This window comes from Anopheles stephensi, chromosome 3, assembly GCF_013141755.1.
Source record: "Anopheles stephensi strain Indian chromosome 3, UCI_ANSTEP_V1.0, whole genome shotgun sequence".
Classification (NCBI taxonomy): Eukaryota; Metazoa; Arthropoda; class Insecta; order Diptera; family Culicidae; genus Anopheles; species Anopheles stephensi.
The window spans coordinates 83580424-83605834 of record NC_050203.1 but is presented as its reverse complement, the minus strand read 5'-3'; the positions used below and the strand labels follow the sequence as shown (position 1 = coordinate 83605834).

The following is a 25411-nucleotide window of genomic DNA, read 5'->3' as shown; positions in this document are numbered from 1 at the left end:
CGTAACGTAAGTTAGTAATTCCTTTCTCTCTCTCTCTCTCTTTTTGGCCTGGCGACCTCTTAGGTCATGTTCGCCATTTCAGGCTAGGACTAGACTTAATGATACCACGCAGTTGAGAGTGACGGTCCGGATGGGATTTGAACTCCGGTCCTGTCGTGTGGAGACCGGGCCTGTTTTCGATTAACTTTTTTATTACTTTCCTAGCACTGGGTAATGTTGACTTACATCAATTCTTAATGCAATGTGTGAGCATAGCAGTAGCTCCTAACCTACTGTTCCATACTTTCATCAATTTCGCCTGCCTCCAGATCGGACGATAGCTCATCCGTTCCCTCCACCTTGATCTGGTACTCCTGCAGCAAACTAACGTAGGCAGTAGTGGCAGGAGCAGCATCAGCAGTGGCGCCACTTATGGCGTCCTCCTCTTCCGGCGGATCCAACTGTTCTACCTTAATCTCTTCCGCTGGCAGCAGAGTATTTTCAACACTGGGCTCACTAATTTCTTCCTGCACTTCCCTGCTAATATCATCTGCCCCGTCAGCTGGAAACTGTTCCTCACCCTCGGAAATGTCGTCCAGACCAAAGTCTTCATCGTCCGACACGGAACTATAGCCGCATTCGTCCAGCGGTTCCGGCTTGATTTCGGGTTGTTGCGTTGCTTCTCCTGCTGCTTTCATCTGCTTCTTCTGCGCAGCTGGTTCCACCGGCTCCACTGGTTTGTCCACTACCATCTCTTCATTATCACCCGTCGTGTTAAAATCCATCGAGCCCTCAGTATCGGAGCTAATGTCACTTGCCACGACATCATCCACAACGAGCTGTTTTCTGCCACCATCTCTACTACTATCACTACTGTCGCTACTATTGCTACTCTCGCTATTTGAACGCGACCGTCGATTTATCTGATACTGCTTCGGAAGACGGGCCGATTCCGGCAGAAACACCGACGCATTCTTCTCCTCCCGAGTGCGCTTGGCTGCCGCTCCTTCCGACTGCTGATCGCCGGAGCCGCTCTGCCTCATGTCGTCCTCTTCCAGCTCGTCCTCTCCGCCGGCTCCTTCCTGTTCACCATTCACCACCCCGGCTGTTCCACCAGCAGCAGAACCGCCCGTACCTCGACCACCGTGCTGGCCGCCACCGGCCGTCCGTGGTACCTTCTGACGCTTGAGACTTTGCGCAATCACACGCCGCTGATGATCGAGCTGAGGGAAAAGATCTTTCGAATTTTCCAACGCTTGCTTCGCTGCGTTCATCTCCGCCTGCTGGATGCTGTGCCCGTCCGCGCACGCCAACCGCTTGCCACGGAAGTACACCGCCACGGAGTAAACGCGCGTGTTCGTCGGGCCCCGTACATTCGATCACCTTGTACACGGGAATGTCCGGTTCGCCGCCGTCCATCGTGCGCAGCGTAAGGCAGCACTGCTGCAGCTTCGACTTCGGATCGTTCCAGTCCTGGTTCATGATAAAGTCCTGCAGCCGCGGGAACAAGCACACGTGACAGAACATCTCGCAATACTCGAGCCCTTTGTCGACGTACAGTGCACCGAGGAAGGCTTCCAGCAAATCGGCTCGATCCTTCGTTTTGAGGTCAGCTTTCGGGTTGGAGTAGACGGCGTACTGCGTCATGCCGAGATCGTCACAAACGACCGCCTGCGTTCGATTGTTCACCAGCGAGCTTCTCAGCAGCGAAAGATGTCCCTCGTGATGCTCGGGGAAATGGCGATACAGATACTCGGAGCAGATCAGCTGCAGCACCGTATCGCCCAGAAACTCGAGACGCTGGTTGGAGCCGAGCGTAAGGTTTGTGAAGCCGATCGAACGATCGGTGAACGCTCTCGCTAGCAGCCGGATGTGATTGAACTGCACTCCAATCGAGTCTTCAAAGCGTGTCAGTGTTTTGAGCATCTCGAACGAATCAATGTGGTTCCGATCGCCGAGCGGTTCCTGTTCCTGGAGCGGATGTGCGGGATAGTTTACCCAAATCTTACGCAACGAATCGTCCTCCTGGAAGAGAGCGTAGGCAAACACACGGTCCGCAACCTCAATGCCTCCATCCAGGAGTAACGCTCCCATTAGCGCTTCGAAACAGTTGGCCAACGCGTGGCGCAGTTCCAGCTCGTGACACAAATCCGACCCGTGCGCGTACAGCATAAACTCTTCCAGGTGCAGCTTCTTCGCCAGTACGGCCAGATGTTGATTCTGAACGATAGCGGCACGGTAGGTGGCCAATCCACCTTCCTCTAGGTCGGGGAACATGTGAAACAGATGAATGGAGGTAATGAACTCGACCACCGCATCGCCGAGAAACTCCAGCCGCTCGTTGTGCGTGATATTACTGTCCGTTTCGTGCTCCTTCCCGAACCGGGACATAATGCTGATGAGTGTGTTAATGCCTCGCTTGCGTGTGTTCATGTAGTGAATCTTCCGGTCACCGTACTCCGGCTGCCGGATGCCACAGTTCGTAAGACTGTTCCGGGCGTGATCCGGATTCGTCCCGAAGTTCTCCTTGTACGAGGGATGTGTGAGTGCGAGCTGAAGTGTGTACCGGTTCGCAAACGTGTACCCAATATACCGTTCGAGCACGTTCAACGACCGATGGAACCGAAGATGGCCGGTCAGCACCGGTATCAGCATGGCGTGCTGCACCATGTCGCACATAATGCCCGTCCGGTGGAAAGCTTTCGCACTGACCGCGATCGTAATGTTTCGCTTCATCCGGCCCTGCATGCGCATCTCCAGCAGGCGGTTCTCCTTCGCCTCCAGCTTGCGCTTGTCCTCGAACGAAGGTTTCGACATGTTTGCGATCAAGTGGCGGAACTTTATGTATTCGCGCCAAGCCTTCTGGTACTCGGGATTTCCTGCGTAGCTTAGCTGCGGTGGCCGTATGCCAAAGTGGACGATTACGGGATGCACCAGACCGTGCTCATCGATTGCAGTTGCTTCCGGTACGTCGCCCACGTTCCGGTCCAACTGATCAACCCTTACGGAGCAAGGTTTCATGCCCGGATTCGTCACAACCATTCCCTTCACGTAGTCCACGTAGTCTTGCCACTCGTTCTGGCTCATGTCCATCATCTCTTTCAGCATGTCCGGTGGTACTAGCGGGCCCGAATTGTCCAACAGATAGCGCAGCACTTCACTCATCGCTAGCACTTCCTTTCCGTTATCGGGGAGATCGCGCACAAAGCGTGGCAGGAAGTGATAACATGGGCAAGAGCTTTCTTCGCCCGACCCGGATGGTTGTACGGTAAAGTCGACGAGTTCCAGCAGCTCACGGAAGAGATACCGGTCGAACAGGGTTAGTTCACGAATGGTGAAGTTTTCTGGCATTTGCTCTTCGATGTAGAGGATCGTGTATTCGATGTTGAAACGGATGACCTTACACGTCGGTAGCTCACCGATCGGTTCGTGCGCTAGGAGCGAGAATCCTTCAAACAAAAACTCGTGCTGATCGTGCTTGATGATCGTGGGCGTTTTGGTGAGGAAATTCGTTGGCGGAGAGATCGTTATGCTGAAAGAAAACAAGATCCGGTTTTAAAAAGGGCTTTTCCGCGTGTAAAACCACAGACGTACCGATAATGATACAGCTTATCCGCATTGTTCGAGTTTGGCACACACTTCGGGAAACCTTCCTCGCCCGGATACTTCCCGTGCCGGATGCCCGTCCGTCGCGAGCGTGCCGAACACCGGCACAAAGGCCCATCGTTCATCTCGCCCGGATCGTTGTACCACAGGTCGACGTGCAATCGCAACGGATGCTTTATCTTTGCCGTCAGTTCCTCCATACTGCACTCGTCCTCAAACTCCATCTCGTCGTCGGACGATTCCGAAGAGGACGAACACTTATCATGCCTGTGACGGCACATCTTCATCTTGCGCTTGCGAGGTGGTGGATTGTACGGGGTCTGAGTGGCACGAATCCGTTCCGCACGCTGGATAAGCTCACCTTCGAACAGCGTGCACAGTGTGTCGAGTCTGGCCGTCGATTCGACCACCTTTTCCGATACGCGTTTGTAGTACAGTTCGGCTGGCGAGGAGCGTACCCACACGGTGCGATCCTCATCATTTGACATTTCGGCCAGCTTGCGTGCGATGTCTTCAGATGTTTCGCAATAATTGCGGCACCATTTAGAGAGGATTTCAGCGCGCTCGGTATCCTTAGAATACGAAATGCAACGGTTAGCCTTTTATTGATTTGCATTGAAAAAGCAGAAGTACTCACCACTTTGAACCGTGAATGACGAGAACTGTTCCGGTCGGAGGATGAAGGTTTGTCCGAATCACGCCTGCACGAAGCAGACCGATCCGTGCGGGATCGTCCCAACCGGTCCGTACTTGTGGGTACGGAATGCGACCTTCCGCTCGACGAATATCTCGATGCCGATGGGCGGGAGTATGCGGGTTTTGAACTCCCCGTAGAAGCATACGAAGCATGCGAGGAAGGATGTTTATAGGAACCACCGGAATGGGATGCCCCAGCATTTGACGATGATTCGTAGCGCCTTCCCTGCGACGAAGAGTATTGTGGTCCACCCGGTTTGTGCTGTGTATGGCGTTTGTACGGATGGTGCTGTGCGGAGGAGGAGTGATATGACGAGCTGCTGGAATGGCTCTTCTCGGGAACGATCTGGCGGATAGTACGGAACGGTCGGTAGTGGCGGTGGTCTCGTCATGGGTGGTGGAATAGCCGGTGGTGGAAAGCTGAAGTTTGGCATCGTGAATCCAACGGTGTTGGGCGATGCATTTCCGGATGGTGGCAGCGAAGTGGTTCCTCGGGGCACAAAATGATTTGTACGTGGTGTTGTTGCTGGTGGCGGTGGATAGTTCGGTGGCCTGTGATGGTGGTTCATGGTTGCTGACACGTGCTCAAACTGTTATAAAACAAAACTTTCACGATTTTAAACTAGAACTATGTGTGTTTTATTGTCTGGGAATCGTTTTATCGTAAATTATTCCATAAAACACGACAGAACTTAATCCTGCCGGTGCGCCCTTTCACACAATGTAAACAAACCCCAGTGAAAAAGGCACCACAATCCAATCGCTCCGTCGCTCGTGCGCTCTTCGTGACATTTTCGAAAACCTTCAAATCACGTGCGTTTACACCCGTCGGAGTTCGCTACTTGCAATTACAAAACAAAGTCCAGAAGTTGCGGGCACGTTATCGACCGTGAATTTGTGTTAATTTCAGTGAAAAAGAGAAACGAACGCGATACGGTACGAAGCGCTACAGGATGTCCTTGCCGTATAATGTGCGTGCGCTTAGCAAGCGACTCCTGCTGAACAAATGGTAGCGTAATGCGGCTGACGACTGGTGGTCGGGACGGGAAAACCCCCGCCGCGCACTCCACAATAACTGCGCGATAATGTTTGCCTTTTTTCCTTTTGCCCTTTTAGCTACGGCACCGCAACACACTGGCGAACGTTTGCAAGTGAATCGTCGGGCGGCCGGGCAAGCGATCCGGACGGGACAACGATCAACGTGCCGTCGAAGGATATCGTTACGCCGCTCCCGCCCCTATCGCAACCCATTCCCGATCTGCCCCCGGTACAGTATGCCCGGCCGGGAGATCAGAAAAATGTCACGCAAGTCACACGGCTCAGCAACGGGTTGCGCGTAGCGTCGGAGAACCGGTTCGGACAGTTCTGTACGGTCGGGGTGGTGATTGATTCGGGGCCACGGTACGAGCTGGCCTACCCGAGCGGCATTTCTCACTTCCTGGAGAAGCTTGCCTTTCAGTCGACCTCCGAGTATGGGGAGCGTGATGTAATCTTCCGGGAGCTTGAACGGCACGGAGGAATTTGCGACTGTCAGAGCACCCGGGATACGTTTGTGTACGCGGCCAGCGCGGACAGTCGAGGGTTGGAATCGGTGACGCGCATCCTCTCGGAGGTTGTGTTGCGGCCGAAGCTATCGGAGGACGAAGTGGAGTTGGCCCGGCAGGCGGTACAGTTCGACCTGGAAACGCTCGGCATGCGCCCGGAACAGGAACCGATTGTGATGGACATGGTGCACGCGGCCGCCTACCGTGACAATACGCTCGGATTCCCGAAGCTGTGCCCGTCGGAGAATGTTCCGAAGATTACCCGCGATACGTTGCTGTCCTATCTGGGGTTGCACCACACCCCGGAGCGTATGGTGCTGGCCGGTGTGGGGGTTCCGCACGATGAGCTGGTCCGGCTAGCGGAGCGCTACTTTGCGCAGGGTTCGGCCACCTGGGAAAACGAGAAAAGCAAATCGCCCCACCCGAAGGGAGTGGACACATCCGTTGCGCAGTACACCGGAGGCTCGAAGCTGGAAGAGTGTGCCATCCCGGTGTATGCGGCCGTCGGTCTTCCCGAGCTCGCGCACGTCGTGATCGGATTGAAGGGATGCTCGCACCAGGACAAAGATTTCATTGCCGCCTGCGTCCTGAACATGATGATGGGCGGTGGTGGATCGTTCTCGGCCGGCGGCCCCGGCAAGGGCATGTACACGCGGCTCTACACGAACGTGCTCAACCGGTACCACTGGATGTACAGTGCGACCGCGTACAACCACGCGTACGGCGATACGGGACTGTTCTGCATTCACGCCACCGCACCACCGACGCACGTGCGCAGCCTTGTGGAGGTCATCACGCGCGAACTGTACACGATGCAGGCGCGGCCGGGCGATCAGGAGCTGCGGCGTGCCAAGACGCAGCTGCAGTCGATGCTGTTGATGAACCTTGAGGCGCGACCGGTTGTGTTCGAGGACATCGGTCGACAGGTGCTGGCGACTGGCGAGCGTCGACGGCCGGAACATTTCATTCAAGAAATCGGTAAGCTTTTCCATCTTGAGGAAGCGACTCAATCCTCTTATAAGGCGCTTTTTGTCATTGCAGAAAAAATTACCGCCGAAGATGTCCAGAACGTGGCTAGGAAGATGCTCCTGTCGGCTCCTGCACTAGCAGCGCGCGGAGAAATTAAGGGTATTCCGGAGGTTAAGGACATCCACACGGCGCTGGCAAACGAAGGACGGTTTCCGGGCAATCGGCGGTTGACGCTGTTTCGATAGACACTCCGGGAGGGAGAAATGATAATTAAAGCCACAACAAACCCTACGATTAGCTGAAATCTTAGACCTATCGAGCTCGCCTTTCCTTTAAACCGGCTTTACCATATTTTAGCTAGTTGTTTTATAGTAGCACTACCGGATGGCCTTTTGTTTTGTAAACGCAGTCAACGAGAGCGAATGAAATTGGAAATATAATTTACCGACAGAGGAGATACCAGTGAACCGGGACTTGCGTACAATTGCGTCTCACCAACACCTTGTTAACCCTGCCTTATTAAGTTACGTCAGCTGGGCTACCAACTGTCATTTTCGCCGAATGTAAACAAACAATTGTTTTGAACGACGCTTCCAGCTCGTTCGCTTTCGAGTCGCTTTCCACTCCCGGACCGGAGTTCGCGCCATTATCCTGTGCAGCTGTGCACATGTATCTTGTACCGCGGTCGCTGTTCCGCCGACTGCTTCCAACGATGCCGTACTACGCGGTTGCCAAAGGACGCCAGGTGGGCATATTCTCAACTTGGTAAACAGCACGCGAAATACGCATCGTAGCAACGAAATGCTTATTCGGTTGCGCTCTCTTTCTAGGCCAGAATGCCAAGCCCAGGTAAACGGGTTCACCGGTGCCCGGTTCAAGAAGTTCCCCACACAGGCTGAAGCCCAAAGCTTCATCACGGCCAATTCCGGGTTGCCCACCAGCGCCAGTGTTCTGACGGCCGGCAACAAGCAGCCGACAGCAAACTGGAAGGGAAAGCGAAGTGCTTCCACGAGCGCGACGACCGGGGCAGCTAAACCGCCAGCGAGTAAGCAAGCGAAGAAAACGATTCTGCTCGAGGAAGTTCCGAGTGCGCCGGTGAGCAAAATGGTAAAGTACGGCGAGTACAGCTTTCTGCAGGATGATGCGGGCTTTGTGCACGTGTATACGGACGGGTCGTGCGAGGGAAACGGGACAGCGCGGGCAGTCGCCGGTCTTGGCGTTTACTTTGCCGAAGGACACGCTTTGTAAGAGTAGCTGGCTGGTTGCGGATTAGTAGCAAGGAACGGAGCTGACCGCTCTCTTTGGATTTTTCCTCTCTCTCTCTCTCACACTGTAGGAACACATCGAAACCGGTGAGTGGCCGAGCGACAAACAATTGTGGCGAAATACAGGCCGCTTCGATGGCGATCCGGCTCGCCCGGCAGCAAGGCATCCGGCGGCTGGTCATCAACACCGACTCACAGTTTCTGATCAACTCCATCACGAAGTGGCTCCCGGGATGGAAGAAGCGCAACTGGACACTGGCCAGCGGTGGGCCGGTAAAGAACAAGACTGACTTTGTGGAGCTCGAGCGCGAGCTGAGTGCGGGCGACATCGAAATCAAGTGGAACCACGTGGATGCACACTGCGGCATCCTCGGGAACGAGCGGGCGGATCAGCTAGCCCGCAAGGGCTCGGAGATGTATCGGATGGAGCGGCGATAGTGGTGATTGTTCGGTAACAATAAAACAAAACAAAAACAGCGGACTTGAGAAAGTGTAATTAAATTTTATTAAATAGCGCGCATTTCACTTTTAATCCGCTCCCCCGCTTTATGGTTCCAGTTTCCAGATATTACTACTAGCTTACTTTTTCTTTTAAACCCTTTACTAATTGTTACTTATGAATGCAATTTTTGTGTGTTTTTCTTCCTGCTTTCTTTGCCTTACTTTTGTGTGGCCCGATCTGTGATGCTGCGAGAGGTGTTCCGCGGTGTCGGCAGCGGCAGCGGCAGCAGGATAGAGGTGCTGTCCACACACATAGCTCGTTACCCTTATTTATATGCTTAAAACAGCACACATCTTTGTTTCGTTTCTCTTGTTTAATGCAAAAAAAGCGTCCCTCTTGGTTGACCCCTTAATGTTTCTAGTACGCCGCAGATTCACACTACCCGTGTGGTTCTGTTTTCTCCTCGTTTTGTTCTCGCTCCTTTCCTGTTTGATTATTCAATGTTTCCGTTTTGTTTTGATCTATTTTAGTTTTAGTATTTAGTAGTTATTATGTCACAAGTCAATTTTCCCCCCCCTTAATCCAAGTGCTTAAGCCTGCCTGCTCGCCCGCTGAGTAAAGAGAGTTAGTCTAGCCCACTTTAGCAGCTTTCGAACCGCATCGATGACCCAGTAGACAAGTCGGCTCTCGATAGCGTGAGTAAAATGAAATGAAATTAAGGGGGCAATCAAAAACATTGGGGGCAACAGCATTCACACAGCAATTCAAAGCCTTCGCTCTCTCTCTCTCTCTGTCTCTCTGTCTCCCTGGCTTGTGCGTCCTTAGCATATTCCTTGTCGCTTAAATTTGTTTTAAAAATACCCGGAAGCTTTCATTCGAGGTGATTCTGTGCCGCTTTTTTTCTGATTCTGTTTCCTGAAACAAATTATTGTACGTTAATGTATCGGTTTACCGGTCGGAAAACGCAATTCACACTTCCTTTTGATCGCTGTGTCGGGGCTGCTAGCGATAATCACTCTTCTTACTGGCATGCAATTAACGGTCGGTCCCTTCCTTCCGTCGCTTTTGTTTTGTTGCTCTGCTTTGGCTTGATTTGTTCGTTTAATTTTTTCTGTTTTCACAATTCCTTTTTCGTTCGCTTTTTTGTTGCTTTCGCTGCTTAACATACTAGAAATCCGAACTGTGGCTGGCTAAAACGTTCACCTGTTTTGCTCCTTTTGGTTTTCTGCTAAGTTAACAAACTGGTCCTCCTAAGTGTGGTTTCTCGGCCGTTTTCTTTTTTGCTTGTTTGTTTGTTGTTGTGTGGTTTTTGTCTTTAAGAATAATTATTTTATACGGTATCGGCTTATTAAAGGTAGGCAGCTAAAATATTGTAACACGGTAATGAATGGTACAATGGGAGGGTTACGGCTTAAGTTAAGAATCCTCTCTTGATCGTTCCGCTAGATTGTTGGTAAGAGATTCTTCTTGGCTTTTACTTTCTGCGTTTGTTGTATTATTTTTTTTTGTTGTATTAAATGCTAATAGTATATGTTTGTCCAACCAGTCGGTTTTTTTTGTCTGCCTGGAGGTTCTGGTTTAGTTTTTGACTCCGTTAAGTTGCGTTCGGTTGATCCTGTTTTGCTTTTCGCTGCTGCCTTACTTATTTTAAAGCTGATTTTAATTAATATTTTCTTCTCGTTCTAGTATTTATCCGTAGTTTTTCGGCCTTCCTTTCTGTGTCCACCCTTCATTAGTAGATATGTTGAATGGTATGTATGTGTGCATCTCGGGATCAACGCGCTGCTGCTCGAGGATGTCCTTAACTAATGCATACTGCTTGCCGTTCCTGTAATGTGTAATAATGGCGACCGGGATTCCCTATACGTGTATATTCAAAGGCGGCAGCACACATACAACGTCCTAGAGCAGTGGTAGTGGTGGATCGTTTATGCCAAATTAAGAAAACTTTGTTCCACCGTCACCGTTCCCTTTTTTCTTCTGGGGGAGGGAGGGCCTTGAGTATTTAACATGCAAAGGATATTGAAGCTGTGTCCAGTTGCTATTGAGTCACCAGCAATTACAAAGGCAGATTTACTAAGGGTTTTAGTAGGTGAACTGATTATTGCTTGCTGTCCAGTTGCTATAATGGTAATCCAATTTACTAAGATTAAAGGTAAGAGGACTTATTTCTTGCTCTAAAGTTGCTATAAATTTTTGTTGAATTTATAGTTAATTATTTTCCAATATTATTCTCATATTCAAACCAAAAAACAAATACACACGAAATAAGAACAAGATGCAATACAAGCACCCACCCCAAAGTGGCTTATGCCCCCTATAGCAACTGGACACAATGGTTAAGCTGGCTTGAAACAAAGGAGACACCTTTTGCTCACTTTCCGCGTGACGCGAGAGTTGCCGGTAAGCTTGGTCGTTTTACTTTTTCTCTTTACAACAGTCTTGAACACTTCGAGCCTTGGTTTACGAAATTTAAGCACCTCCATCCAAACGCGAATGTGTGTAACATCCCCACTTGACAGTTTGCTATAATGCTATAAAACATAAGCACAAACCAACCCCCTGGACCCCGCTGGTTACGCCTTAGTACACGTGCGCCAAAACCAATAAGAGAAACAAGCCAAAACACAGGCGCGCATTTCACCGAAAAGTAGTCACCCGCATTCGTATCGGAGCGCGTGTGGTGTGCTGGACGGTACCAATCAATAATAGTATATTATCACAGGGAAACCGGTAAACCTGCCGGCATCCTTTTTGCCGAACAGTGTCGCACACGTGCGGTTAGTATAATGCTGGTCGATCAACTGCTGGTGAAAGAACCCCCCCTCGATCGGGTCAAACTTAGGAATGGATCTTGCGGACGATCATATGACTAGACAGTTTGTTACATCTTAATGCGAAATGTGGCTGTGATACGCAAGCAAAACCAATCATCCCGGGCCGACAGCCTTTCCTCTATGTACTATCCTCACTGAAGCTATATTATAATATCGCGCAAACCAGTGGTGTCACCTAAACGCAAGCTGTGATTGTCAGAAAGCAAGGGAATGGTGGATGTAGTAGAATGGATTCGATCAAACGGAACGCCGGTTACGAAAACATTCGAACAAAATCGAACAATGAAGCTTGAGTATTTTACAAACCCCATTTTACCACCACCGATCTCGTTAGGGGTTCCGAAAATGAACATTATGTGTACGGGGAGGGGTGAAATGGGTTCAAAATGATTGTCAATTAATCGGTGTACCTAGGATCCGCCGGATGGGAGTCGAACAACGACGAGTGCGTGTGAGGTGGTTCTTTGTTTTAAGCTGTGATGTAGCGTAGTTAGGTAAAAGCCTTTGTAAACTCCCCTGTTGTGCGCGGCATAATATTTCCGTTTTTGTAGTTCCTCAAGTCTTTTGTTTCATGTTCCTTTTTCCCGGTTCGTTTTGGCGATCAGTTGGCCTAAACCTAAAGCGACATACATGCGCGAAGCGATTTGTAACCATTACTCTAATTCCCTGAAGAACAAACAATTGTAACGCATTTTGGCCCTGCTGCTAGTGATGATGGTCGATTTGTGGGTTTTTTACGGGGTAGTACACTCTGCGAGCTTGAGAAAATGTGTTTTTTCAGCTATTTCAGTCATTGAATTCTATATCTTCCCCAGACAATCAGGGCCCCTTTGCTACCACCAAGGGCCTACGCCAAGGAGGTGGTCTTGCCTGTCGTCTTTTCAATCTGGAGTGAAAGTCAGCACCGACTATGGATGGCTGCCAACCGATCATACTATAGCCTGAGACTGAACAATTATAGACCTAGTACTCTCATACGACTCTGAGACATGGACTCTGCCCTGAAACTGACGATGTGCAGAAGAAGCTCTACGAGCTGTACGATGATCTCACAATCGTGCTGTGAATTAGACTCGCCAGGCTCCGGTGGGCAGGCAGCCCGAAAAGTCCCTTTAGACAGTCCACACGGACAGAGGAGGCGTGGAAACTGAGATGGAGTGATGGCGTTGATGCGTCCGCCGGAACAGCCGGGATATTGGGTTGGCATCACTTTTCCTCAACCCAGCCAGAGTGTACTTCCCTCTAAGATTTTTTTGTTGTTTCGTTTTACTCTAATTATGCCTCATTTGTTTTCGCGCATATATGTACCTTCGTTATCGTTTCATACCGAGAACGTTTTATCACTTTCTTTCTGCCTTGCTCTTTCTCTTTTCTCCCACTTCCATTACTTATCATAGCTACGTGTAATGCTGCCTTAATTCGTTAGTGTATGAGTAAACGAGTTCACGTACAGAACCAAGCTTCTACGCAAACTATATACAAAGCATATACAAAGGGGTAAGAATTTAAGCGCTCTAACAGTAAAACCCAACCCTTCCGACTCTTGCCAATTATATATATATACATACATCCAGCCGCAAAATAATAATGGAAAATCCGTTTAAATACATGCACAGCACAACGTAACAAAGAAGGGGGACGAAAACAAATACAGCGACGGCACTAAATCAATCCTCACCACCCGTACCCTTACTATCCCAACTAACCCCCTTTAAAACCCCTTGGCCGATTCGATTGTTGATCACAACTGCTCATTCTACTGAACCTACTAACTACCCCACTACTCCCGCGATCGCAATCCTATCATCTATCTCTTTGCATTCCTCCTTCCCGCTTTAATCTTCTAAAAAACGCTCACCCGAACTATTTTCACGAAAAACAAAAAAAAAAACCAACCATGAAGATAACACTGCAGCAGTAAACTGACGCTGACGTGTTCTTCGGTAGGGAAACAGCCAAACTTCCAACGCCAACCAATCAACCAATCTCGCTTTATACAGTAATCGATAACGATAAAACAGAGAGTTGTTAATCAGCCTGGTTGTATAAAAAAAACGGCAACACAATAAAAGTTACTAACTCAGGTGAGTCATGCCCAGCAACATCGTGAAACGATTCATACGATCAAGTAAATGTGTGCAATCTCGTTGATGAATTATACGGTGGAGTTGTGCTTGGAACGTATTTACAGCTGTACTGCCAGCATCGACCCATGGTTTTTCTTCGCTAAACCTTCCCCAAATAATACTTGTTCGCGAGCCTTTTCCCACCATGTCAATTTCCTTGGGAAATTGTATGCATATTAGCAATCGAATGGAGGGAAACACTACGGGTGAATGCTGAAAATAAAATTCGAGAAAATGCATTGCAATTTGCTTCAATTTCACACACCGTAGTTGCCGAATGCCAAACAAAAAAAAAATGTACCCGCTGGCGTATAAAAAATCTAATCCTCGGTGAACGGATGCTCCGAAGTGTCGCTGATGTTTTTCCGCCGGTTTTCCAATATCTTTGTCGATTGCTCGAGCGTTTCGAGATAGTACAGGTTGGCCAGCTCCTGGTTCGAGTAGTTGCTTTCGTCGTACCCGAACGTCATGCCGAGAATGATGTTGAACGCGCACGTGTCGTACTCGTGGCAGCCGGAGTATCGGTACAGCGGTTTCTTGTTGTACTTGCAGCCACCAGTTTGTGCTCCTGCAGGAGAAAAGTAACAAACGTTTGGGATTAATTGCTGTAAGCCCGACCCATGGGCGAGGCTGACTCAACGCACCAATCGGATGCAAACACTCCAGCGTTAGCGCACAGCGTACCCACGGCAGCAGGACCTTATCGTTAACGGTCGCACTGTTTCTGAAGAACACAAACTCGAGCGACGTCATCGGCAGAAAGTAGAAGTTGTCGACCGCAATCTCAAAGTACTCGAACATCTTCGGATGGGTCCGGCTGGTGACGGGCTGCTTCGTTGCGCACCCGAGCACACCGGACGTACTGTTTTCGGCCCGCAACCGTACATCCTCGAGCTCGCGCACCGTATTGCTACCCTTCAGCCGCACGCTGTTCTCGGTGAAGAGGATCAGCTTCGACCGGGCCAGCGCATCGTGTATGATGATTGGCCGAAACGCGTGCATACTCCGGTCGGCAACGTGGGCCGGCAGCTTGCTCAGATCGTACGTTATCACAGTGCAGTGTGTGGTCGAGGTACTGTTACACGAACCCTGCAGCACGTGCAGATCCGACTCGGCCAGCCCGAGATCGTACACCAGCAGCGGCTGGGCGGGAAGCTTCATGGCGACGTTCTGCACGTACAGCAGCGCGGACGCGATGTCCCCGGGCAGCGCGTATGTGACGATGGTAAAGTTGGCCCGATTGCTTGCATTGTACAGTGGTTGCGTGAACCCGAGCTGGGCCAGATACTTTGGATCGACTTCCGGACGCGGATCGGAGTTGGATTCACGAAGATTTTTCTACAAGTGAAAGCAGAGCAACATTAGCAAGCAAGTGCGGCAAACGAACCTTCGCCTTAAACTTACCTTAAAGTTGCGAAACTGCTGATGCGTCTGGGTGACGATGTTTTTCAGCGAATCATTCTGCTGACCGGCGGAACCGAACAGGATCAGTAGAAAGGTGGTCATAAGCACGCACGTCAGTATCAGCAGGAATGGTTTCGTTCTCATGGTTCCTGCTTTTTCCCCAAACTGTCCCCGGCGATCGCTGTAGTCCCCCCTGTTGTGCGTGTGTTTCTACCTTGCGCTTTTCTTGAAGCAAGTTTGAAACGAGAATTTGCACTCTATTAACAGGGTTGTTGGTTCGGCTGCTGTTGCTGATGCTTCATAAAACACGACGACGCTAGAACGGTGGCAGCGAACGGATACTACACAGACGGCATAGTTTTGTGGCGACGATAGACATGAAAATAGACCAAAGTGAGAAAAAAAGAAACCGAAACGGGGGGGGGAAAATCGAATAATCAAATCAACATTTGCTCTGTATATCAGCAGGTAAACAACATTAGTGATAAAGCATAATGCAAACTTCGACCCCGGGATAAAGTGAGCTTCGGTCGCATAATTTCCTGAGGGACAGAGCCCGATTTACCGAAGAAGGTCTTCATCACAAATCGATGAACATTTTGATTTGGTGGGTTTACGGGATCCAAACTATGGTCCACGACTTGTTCCCAAATCACACCAGCAAGCTGTCAACACTGTCCACTTTAATTTAACAATTTACATTTAAAAGCTTTTTTGAATCTTCAGCTTCACTTCAGAAGATCTATTATTGATTGATCCTCCTTAAGGGATAAACATTCCTAAACGGCGAGAAGGTCCTACAGGGTTAAGAGTCAGGTCTTTGTTCAGTATTAACACTAGTAGTATGGTTAAAGAAATATCAATCAAAGTGGCGCAATCAAACAAAATTATGAAAATTGTTTTATTTAATTGGACAGTCTTGCTGGTATCGTTTGGTTTTTCTGTACAAGTCAAGACTTTTCTCTCTCTCTCTCTCTCTCTCTCTCTCTCTCTCTTTTTGGCCTAACGACCTCTTAGGTCATGCCTGTCATTTCAGGGTCACTAGACTTGGGGCGGTCCGGTGGCCGAGGTGACAGCGGTGCCGGTCTTTACACGGCAGGACGGGGTTCAAATCCCATCCAGACCGCCTCCCCGTACGTAAGGCTGACTACTTTACTACGGATAAAATTAAGTCACAGAAAGCCAGAAATGGCAAGCCGAGACCTCTCGAGGTTGTAGTGCCAAGGAAGAAGAAGAAGAAGACTTAACCATACCACGTAGTTGGAAAGTCAGACCTCACCACGGTAAAAAGGTCCGGATGGGATTTGAACCCCGGTCCTACCGTGTGAAGTTCCGATGCCATTGTCGCCTATAAGTTGAAGTCTTATGTGTTTCATTAACTTCGCATTATTTAATGTATGAAGCCGCTTGTTTGTTAACTTGGTAAACCCTGTAAAGTTGGTACGCATAATGTCCAGCTGGACGGGACGGTTCGTTACTCAGGAAAATTCTTCATAAATTGATTACCATTTTTAAGCCTATGACAGATTTAATGCTCCTTTTACATGGAGAGTATTCCCTGGCTCCAGTCGGTACAGTCGAGGCATATCAGACGAATGCAATGTGACTCATTTAAAGTCTCCAACACCCTCGACCGACATCGTCTGCTCTTCATGGTGGCACGTGTCGGTAGAGCAGTGAGACGCATGTAATGACCGATTAGAGACCGGCCTATATTTGGAGTGCCGAGTGTCCGAGTGCTTCGAGTGAAGTGGACGGCTGCACTGTAAACTGGGGAACAATTTCAGAGATCACGCAATTCTTCCGCAAGGGTGCGCTGTCTCTTTAACGTTTTCATGTACTTTATAGAGTCTTGTGAATCAAACTGATAGTAGTGAGTGTTTTTGCTTATTTATTTACTAGAAACTAGTACTAGCTCATCCTACAATGAAAAGCAATTCCCACTTATGCAAATGGTGCAGAGGACCTCTCTTTAGGACCCGTTGCACCCTCCGGGTCTAACATTAGCTGCCACTGATTATAGTCCTCCAGATGGTTTCATTGCACAACATTACAACCCATTACCTGGGCTGGTTCATTCAATCACAACAGCGTCCCTGCCAAGTCCAACGGAGGCGCAACGCGATGTATCGGAAAATTGAAGGTGCGTGTTAACCCGTCATCGGGGTTTCATAATCTGGAAGGACTGTGATGTTGGCTAGCCGCCTCCTACCTAGCCACACTATTAACGCTCTGTAACAGGCCGACAGGACCCGGAACATGGGAGGTGAGGAATGGATCCGAACCGTGTTAGAAAATGGCGATTTAATGTAGCATTTTCCTCCCGAGCAGTAGTGGTGGTAGAAGTGTGAACGAAGGATAGTAATGTTGCCGCCAGCGACGACGCCGCCACAGTCTGAGTGGTAGCCGTGATGAGATCGACCAGAGGGAGATATGATAAGACTAACTACTAGCCACCGAAATGTAATACCAGATCCGGTATAAATCGAATATTTTATTGATAACGTTTTATGTCCTCTACGTTGGGTTGAGTTTTTGCTTCTTGTCAGTGACAAATAATCTGATTATCTAAATTAAATGGAACTCGTTTAGGGGGTTCTCTTCCCTCACAGACATCCCAACGACTTAAGCTGTGTTGATCTCTCATCAACTTAACTTAACCCTGTTCTCTGTGATAGGCTTACTCGTTAAATGATACAGTTTATTAGTAGAAATAAAACATCTCAGGCCGTTCCACATCTCGCCGATGCAAATGAAGTGCCGAAACGGTGACCTTGTGTGCACCCTTTCGAGACTCTACGATGGGAGGTGGTCGAGTTTATTTAATAGCGCCTTTTGTATGGTTCTATTAACTACTGGCGGTGGTGGTGGTTGTGGTGGTTGTAATTGATATAAGGGCCTGCCTGGGGACCAGCTAATTAAATGGCAGTTAATTCTGCCCTGCGTGTACCGTGTGGCCTCCGTCGTCGTCGTCTGCCATATGCGTCGCCACGCGCATTCTTTCAATATTGTTGTTTGTGCGATTGCACGTTGCCGTTAAAATAGAAACCAGAAATTTATTGTCCACTCTCGGACATCTGCCTCAACCCCGCCCGAGGTATGAAAGGGGTTTGCAATAATAGCACAACTTGAACATCACCACCCCTACTACGGGGAGTACTTGTGAGACGCGCTTTGCATGTGCGAATGTCCCTTATCCCACATATAGTTATGCCGCCCGAACCGACACTGTACCGGACTGATAAAGCGAACCGAGTCAGCGTAACAACCGCAGGGATTCCCGCCAGCGGATTGCATCAGTCCGAGAATTTTAACTTGCAAACCAGTATTGCCGGAGGGTGGCACGATAAGCAAGAGACACCGAGCGAAGTAAATAAAACAAAACAACACCGGAGAACTAGACGGGTTGTATCGGAACGGATTTACTGAAAGTGGATAACGCAGCGATAGGTCCGCTTCTGGGTTCCGGACTCTGGGCAGAATTACCCTTTGCACCTGCTGTTGCCCTGATGGGTTAATTGACTTTTTTTATCGTACGTAACAGACGTACATTACTTCGAGTAGATAATTGTTAAACTACAACACCACGAACCCCGGGGACATAGGAATATTGAAATCTCCGCACCGTGAGTCTCGCTTATCACAATGGCATTTGTAACACCCCAAAAACATGTGCTCATTGCTTCCGAACCCGGATTCTTATCTTAACGGGCCCGGTATGTGTTTAGCTTCTCTTCATCAGTTTCTTACACTGATAGAAATCTAAATGCTACCGGCTAGAGGAAAAAGCGATACAGCCGATAACACGCCACATTCCAAAACATACACACACAGATAAGTTGTGAAATATGTTTAAAAAAAATCAAATAAAAACAGATTTTATTCTTGCAGAGTTTATCGGGCACATTGGGCAAACAATCTTTCGTAAGCAAGCAAGCAAGCAAGAAAAAGGAAAAATCTGGGGCGAGTCTAAAAGTCAACAGATTGTGGAAACTTTTGCAATGAATTCCGCCGACAATGAATCACACCACAAAAAGAGTATGTTGTGACCACAAAGTAACGTGGACGGAGTGAGGGATGAAGGAAAGCGGTGTCGTATTTATATTAGAGACTGCGGTAAAAAGCAGCACGAAACCATTGACGGACCACTGCACAATGGGCACTTGCGGGGAATGTAGCTATTAACAGCAATACTTAAAACTTGACAGCTTAATTTTATATTTTTCCACTAAAATTTAAGCGATAGTTAAGATAAACCATTAAAATATTAATTGTCCCAACAATGTTTTAAATAATAATTAAGTTAAAAGATATTGAGACGTTAATATTTTTTCATAGCCTTTATATTCACGTAAAATATTTGTATCACAAAATTTTAATGTTTAGCAATGTTGTGTAACCATTTTTTTAGGCAAATACCTAAGGTCAGGCCCAAAATTGCAGATAAACCATTGCTATCATGATCTCTTAGCATTATGAATTGTTGTCTTCTCTGACTGTCTTAGCGGCAGTAGGCTCTTAGCTGGTTCAGTTAGTAAATCCAGTTACTACGTTTTTTAAACCCAGTAGAGACAAGCATATAAATATTTTCTCTTATCAAATTAGACCATTCGTTCTTCCTTCAATCGTGGGAAAACCAATTTATAGAAACACAGTCATGTTCCGACATCTTCCAGGTAAAGACAGACTAGCAATATTCGTTTTATATCCTTTCAATCCATTTAATAGAACTTTTGATTCACTCAGGGGAATGTTTCAATTAAATAATGGAATAAAGTAAGATCGCTCTGCGTGTAAGATGTATGAGTAATTATACAATGGAATGTTGCAAGCAGGTAGGGGAAAATTGCAATATTATATTATGCTAACTCCTGGCTAAAACAAAAACTATGAAAAAATCCCACAGCATATTATATCTTGCAAACGACTCATTGACACTTAATTTGACAACTAAAGAACAAAATAAACAAACTCTTCAAAAGCCCATTTCTGAACTGAAATGACCCATAGTGCCACATTAAGCGTTTGAGCACGCCATATCCTTCCTCCGCCTCACCCCAAATCCAAACACGCCGCCGAAGATGTCACAACAAAAACCGGAGCTAAGAATCCGATATCCGGGCATGGACCAACCACCAGGTGGACCACCTGCGGGACTGTGCGACTGCACAGTAGTGGTTGATGGCCCCAGCATGAGGCATCCCATTACAGCCGAAACCGTATCGATTGAAGCCGAAAGGATTATGTAACGCGCTCCATAATATGCTGCCCCACACTGCCACCCAACCAACCAGTCGGACCGTCCGGACCGGACCTTTGCATGCGTTCTCACTCGGTCGGTGTGCCCTTCAGCTGTCTCAGCCCTATGGCAGCGGAAAAAAGGATTCCGAAACAACAACAAAAAAGCCACAGGAAAACTATAGGAGAGACATTCGAGACACACTGCTGGATGGATGGCAGGGATGGCTTGACTGCCCTTTGGCTTGATGTAATCCCGGTGCCGGGTATGCTCAAACACGAAAGGCTCGAACCTCCGCCAGCCGAGGCCGAAAAAGCAATCTAAGCTGTGGACAAAACAACTAAAGATTGCATGTTTGGTCCCTCGTAACCGCGGTCGGTCGGTCGCTCGGTACGGTACCTGATGAAATTTCAGGACGTTGAATTTTCCTTTCTATTGTTACCATCGCACAGCGAGAGTGCCGTGCGCTTACTACTTGCGCTACCCACCAACGTGGCCGTCCAATTTTCTTCACTGCAGTGCGTCAGTGTTCGAGGCAGTCTGGGTAATTGAACTGGAGCCCGCCAAACCGTCGCCCAACAATGTTTCCGTTTTTCGTCCCTGCCTACCGCACCCGCCAGCCCTCCCCTTCCTTCCGCATTTTCTTTAGATGACACGAGGACACAACACCTGGTCCGTTGGTCGCGATGCTGCTGAAGGATGTGTCGGTGGTGATGTGGTCCGGTTGTGTAAAATGAAATGATTCCAACATTTTCTTCTTCTTCACCGCTTTTGGTCCAGTGTCTCCACGTCACGTCCGGGAAGTCACGAAAGGCCAATTGACGAAACAAGCGCACACGTACACCCAACCCATCCAAAAACCGGGCGAGTGATTTCGTTTATTTTTATTTTCCTTCTCGTGCACTTTAATTAGGTCCTGTAGTGTTGCGAGTCCAACGAGAGTGACTATGATGTCCAGTGTGACACGGACGATGTCTCCGGTGAGACAGTTTCGACAAGCGTCAATGCCTGCCTCCCCAATGTCCGGTACACGGAGCGTCGAGGCAATTTGCTCAACAAGTTGTGCAAATGCGACCTGTTTTTCTTCGAGAGTCTCGGGGACGAGCGAGGCTGATCAACGGATGCGACTGGGACGTGTTGTCTGAACTTTGGATAAACTTAATTAACACTTCTCACAGCCGAAATGCAAACCCTCCACCAGCCTCCCAACGCACGGCAAATATATTTTCGGAGGTGTTTTCGTACTGTTGCTCCAGAAAATGAAGCGGTGGCATTATCTTTGCGCGAGTGCAACGTGCTTTTGGTTCTACTGCTTCCTTCAAATGGCCGAACACATAGGGGGCCGTCAGGGTAAACATCAGGATCAACAGACTCTGGGACAGAAGTTTTGCTCAAGCCAACAAGATTTAATTATCGCTTGTCGGGAAGTAAATACCGGTGGGATGATGGTGCAGCGGGTTGTATGCTCTTCTTCCCCGTGCTGGCTGAAGTAGGATTCTCTTGTTGCTGCTGCTTATCTGGTCTGTTCTCCACCCGAAGAGACCCGACGATTCAGCACGAGGGTCCAATAAAGATGCAACATACATCGCCTGTTGTTCCGTTTATTGTTATCATGTGCCTTGGCTTTTAGGCTACTTGCTACTTCAACTACTTGTTCCGGGAAGATGATGATGCTTTGTGATAACTAATCTGCGGAAGGAAGCTGACTGGTAAAATGACAGCGAAAGCTACAGACTCCATAGACGCTTGTAAGATGTTCTGCTTAATCTTGGGCCCTACGACCTCGAAAGGAGATCCTGTCTGTCATTTTTGGTTTTCTTTGACTTGAATCTACCAGCAACTAGATAGCTTTTACAATTCTAGTGAAAGTCTAAATCTTGAAGACTGGATCAGATTGAATTGGAATAGTTTGGCTTCGATGTCTAGCTTTCACAAGACACGGACTGATATCAAATTTCAATCAGATCCTGATCCTGAGTACCAAGGATTTGACTATGCAATTGTACAGACAGGACAATTGACAGGACTTTCAGGAGGAAATTCTCGGCCACATCGAACATTAGCATATGCGGAAGTGGATGTCCCTATATAAAGCTCGTATGGATTAACCCTAATGTCTACCACTCATAACTTAAAGTTCAAAGAACCCTTTAAAATGTTGCATCGACTTGGTAAAAAAAAATATATGCCAACTTTCATAGTTCCGTTACCAACAAGATTTAAGCAGTCAAATTAAGAGAAGATGTAGCAGAAATAAAGCTCTGATGATTTTCTTTACTAATTTATACAATAATTCTTCTTCCTTCTTCTCTACAACCTCGAGAACTCTTGTCCTTAGCATTAGTGGCTTTCCTTGACTTTATTTCACCCATAGCTGAAGGTTGCCTCAGTCTTGCGTGCGGGAAGGTTGCCCGAATGGGATTCAATACCCCATCGTGCTGTGTGAAAACGAGCGTCGTTACCGTCTCAATCACCCACATAAAATTTGGTTCTAGACATTGGAATTTCAAAAGCTTCTGATACTGTTATCAAAACTTCAATCCACTCTCAGTTTTTTTCAATTATCAATTCTAGCTGTTAACTCATGTGCTACATACAAAAAACTTCCAACAATCTCTTCCAATGTCCGTCACGAACGAAAAATTAGAACGCATTTTTTCTCGTTCCTTCTCACTTTGTCGGAACATTTGCAAACCTACTCCCTTGCTTGCGAGTCCGACCGAAATGTGCTAATCATCGAACGGGTCGAATATTCCACCCATCGTCGTCATCGTCATCGATGTGGATTATGTAAACAACACCCGCAGTTTCGCGGCTACCGATGGCTGATTATGGTAGCGTTCTAACTTATCATTCCCATGCCGTTGTCTCTCTACCGTTTGCTGGAAACGAATGGCATCCGGGGAAACGGGCGGACAGACGGATGGACACAGACAGGCGGTCAGACAGGAAGTGCTGAAGGTGAGTCACGAGCCAAGACATAACGTTCTATAGCTACTTGTTGTAATGGAAATCTTCTCCCCCTAGTGTACTACACCTATTTCACAACCGACAGCGGATCTAGTTAGCACCGTTTATTGTGCAAAAAACAGGGCAAGCCTCGACACTGCAAAAGCGGCGTACCGACTCGAATGTCTTCTGAGTGCTAATGTTCGAAGATAAGCAAAAGCTCTGTAAAAAAGTGAAACCCTTCGGTTACCTTCCCACCACCTCCTCTCTATCACCTCCTCTATGCTAAATGAGGTCGGCCGGGGGTGTTTTGCTTGTGGGACACAGCACAGGTGAAGTAATCTCACATCACCCTTTAATTAAACACCACCACCGAAGGATGGTTGGATGAGTTCAAGCAAGCCATGGAACTTAACGCGACTGGTAGTAGCACCGGTTGCTGTGTGGCAACCGATGTCACCAACCGATGTTGGATGCGATGTGCCCAGCCAGAGTTGACAGAATCCGCACCGCAATGTCTCTTGCACTCTCCTGGCACGATTCGCAATGATGTGGAAATTTCTTTTACGCCCGGGGACGAACCATGCTCCTGTAACGTGTGTATGTGTCCGTGTAGCTTCAGTGTCTAAATATGTTCTCACTGCCTCCGATGCCCCGGTTTAGCTACGGCGATAGTGAACGCTCGTGTTTGAAGAAGGATAAACGCACAAAGGTTGACTTTAATTCGAACAGTTTGTACCACAACCAGAAAGAGACCGAGAGCGAGAGAGGAAAACTGGCCCCACTTTTCCCCCGCCCCAAGCCTACCTGTTGTTGACGTTGTTGTTGTCGGTGGTGGAAATCCGGACGCTCCGTTAGGCACTGCATAGTGCCGCAACCGAATATGCGAAACCGCTATGTGCGCGTGTGGTGTAGCCGGGTTAGTGGTTTTTCCCCCGAAATTATGTTTCCTTCTTCTGTTGCGCGCTTCTTCCTCTTCGTGCCGGTTTCGCAGAAGGCGTTTTCTCTATTTAGCCGATTTTTCACTGCACTTCAATACACACACATCCAGAGGCACACACAAACACATTAGCATTTATTGCTTTCTATGCTCTTTACTATCGCTGCACTGTCCGCACATCGACCATCACCTTTCGCGCGACACAGATGAAACACCGATTTTTCACTTTTTCGGCTTTTCCACCACTTGGCAAACCAGCAACACACCACGGACTGCTACGATAGGTACAGAGTATACCACAGAGAGTGACGGCAAAACGACACGGCGACCGATGCAACCGCGACCGACCGACCAAACCGAGGCGAAGGATGGTGTGCTATCGTTCAACCTCGAGCTTTTCTTCGAGCGCTTTTCCCCCGTTCATCGGTAGCGGCGGTGCATGGCCGGGATGACAACGGTACGACAGCAGCCAGCGGCGGAAAACGCGAGAAGAAGCATCATCGTTGCGTTCTCTATCATTTTCACTATCGATGGGTTTGGCCCACCCCCGTTCGGTACGGTACACTCGCGTCGCGCCACCCGTCCGTCCGTGATGGGAGGAGACGACGACAATTCAAGCGAAAGTGGGTGGGGAACGGAAAAACAGGTTGCTGTGATTTTCGAACCACCGCCGCCAGCCAAGCGCACCCAGCGCGTTCACCTTTCGGAAGATGCACCAGAGGACCGTGGCCGATTCCTGCCCGAATGACGAGAATTTCCCGTGATAAATCAGCCCGTTCTAGAGACAACCAAAAACCATCCGATTGGATCACGGCCGTTCACGGTCACGGGATTTTTTGTTGTTGTCTCCTCCCGCTGTCTGCCTCCTTTCCTTCTACCGCGACCACTATTTTCGGGCGAAGCAATCCAATTGGACGGTGGTTTTTCCTCACCGGGAAAGGTTACACACTCCGGGAGGTTATGCACTAAACTCGAGAGAGGGCGTGAATTCGTGAAATTCTAGTACTTGCACTCGCACACGTATATCGCGTGCGTTTTTCTTCGTGCGAACCGAACCAATTGCAGCGCGAAACGGGGAAACTTGTTCACAATAAAAAAAAAGAGCGAACGGGTCGCGCTTGGCGTTTGACAGTTGGGCGTGTGTTTAGAATTTGGACTGTGTTTATAGCGGGTCGTTCGGAGATCGAAAGGGGACGAGCGCGATGACGTTAGTTTGAATTTTGTCCGTTACGTGTTCTTTTTGTGAGAAATTGATTTTTTTCGAGAATCACGAAGACTGCTTACTGGAGACGCTAAGCGTTAGTAGGAAGTAATATGGAAACGATCTCGAAGAAAGATGATAATTTTGCCTCCTCGTAACGATCGGATTACGTTGGACAGAGGTCCGGATGAACATTGAACCCAACTTTTGATAG

The 25411-nt window shown here is 48.5% G+C and overlaps 4 protein-coding genes across 5 annotated transcripts; 2 read left to right on the top strand and 2 right to left on the bottom strand.

Annotated features, from left to right (window-relative positions):
• Positions 1–112: 112 nt before the first annotated feature.
• LOC118510057 (ribonuclease 3) lies at positions 113–4669 on the bottom strand (the record flags this gene model as incomplete). The annotated part of the gene is given in 4 exon segments (XM_036051446.1): positions 113–1346; positions 1348–3511; positions 3574–4157; positions 4223–4669. Coding segments are annotated over 4 exon segments (4272 nt in total), but the record flags the coding sequence as incomplete, so codon positions are not given.
• A 432-nt stretch (positions 4670–5101) lies between these two features.
• LOC118513768 (mitochondrial-processing peptidase subunit alpha) lies at positions 5102–7264 on the top strand. The gene is made up of 3 exons (XM_036059944.1): positions 5102–5290; positions 5398–6803; positions 6867–7264. The coding sequence occupies exons 1-3, from the start codon at positions 5235–5237 to the stop codon at positions 7037–7039; spliced, it is 1635 nt and encodes a 544-aa protein (XP_035915837.1). The 5' UTR covers positions 5102–5234; the 3' UTR covers positions 7040–7264.
• A 101-nt stretch (positions 7265–7365) lies between these two features.
• Positions 7366–10943, top strand: LOC118513770 (ribonuclease H1). Its single transcript, XM_036059947.1, has 3 exons — positions 7366–7559; positions 7625–8038; positions 8131–10943. Exons 1-3 carry the CDS (start codon positions 7462–7464, stop codon positions 8495–8497), a joined length of 879 nt encoding a protein of 292 aa, XP_035915840.1. The 5' UTR covers positions 7366–7461; the 3' UTR covers positions 8498–10943.
• LOC118513769 lies at positions 9830–25107 on the bottom strand. Of its 2 annotated transcripts, XM_036059946.1 has the most exons (5): positions 23864–25107; positions 14869–15209; positions 14109–14802; positions 13766–14032; positions 9830–13677 (listed from the first exon to the last, which is right to left on the bottom strand). In XM_036059946.1, exons 2-4 carry the CDS (start codon positions 15010–15012, stop codon positions 13785–13787), a joined length of 1086 nt encoding a protein of 361 aa, XP_035915839.1. In that variant the 5' UTR covers positions 15013–15209; positions 23864–25107; the 3' UTR covers positions 9830–13677; positions 13766–13784. The 2 variants fall into 2 exon arrangements, with proteins under 2 accessions (XP_035915839.1, XP_035915838.1); XM_036059945.1 differs by having other exon boundaries at positions 9830–14032.
• Positions 25108–25411: the final 304 nt, after the last annotated feature.

Coding starts and splice junctions, on each gene's coding strand:
- LOC118513768 (XM_036059944.1), top strand. CDS start 5,235: ATGTCCTTGCCGTATAATGTGCGTGCGCTTAGCAAGCGACTCCTGCTG. Junction 5,291..5,397: donor CGACTCCTGCTGAACAAATG/GTAGCGTAATGC, acceptor TTGCCCTTTTAG/CTACGGCACCGCAACACACT. Junction 6,804..6,866: donor ACATTTCATTCAAGAAATCG/GTAAGCTTTTCC, acceptor TTGTCATTGCAG/AAAAAATTACCGCCGAAGAT.
- LOC118513770 (XM_036059947.1), top strand. CDS start 7,462: ATGTATCTTGTACCGCGGTCGCTGTTCCGCCGACTGCTTCCAACGATG. Junction 7,560..7,624: donor GTGGGCATATTCTCAACTTG/GTAAACAGCACG, acceptor CTCTCTTTCTAG/GCCAGAATGCCAAGCCCAGG. Junction 8,039..8,130: donor TTTGCCGAAGGACACGCTTT/GTAAGAGTAGCT, acceptor CTCACACTGTAG/GAACACATCGAAACCGGTGA.
- LOC118513769 (XM_036059945.1), bottom strand. CDS start 15,012: ATGAGAACGAAACCATTCCTGCTGATACTGACGTGCGTGCTTATGACC. Junction 14,803..14,868: donor AGCAGTTTCGCAACTTTAAG/GTAAGTTTAAGG, acceptor TTTCACTTGTAG/AAAAATCTTCGTGAATCCAA. Junction 14,033..14,108: donor GGAGTGTTTGCATCCGATTG/GTGCGTTGAGTC, acceptor TTTCTCCTGCAG/GAGCACAAACTGGTGGCTGC.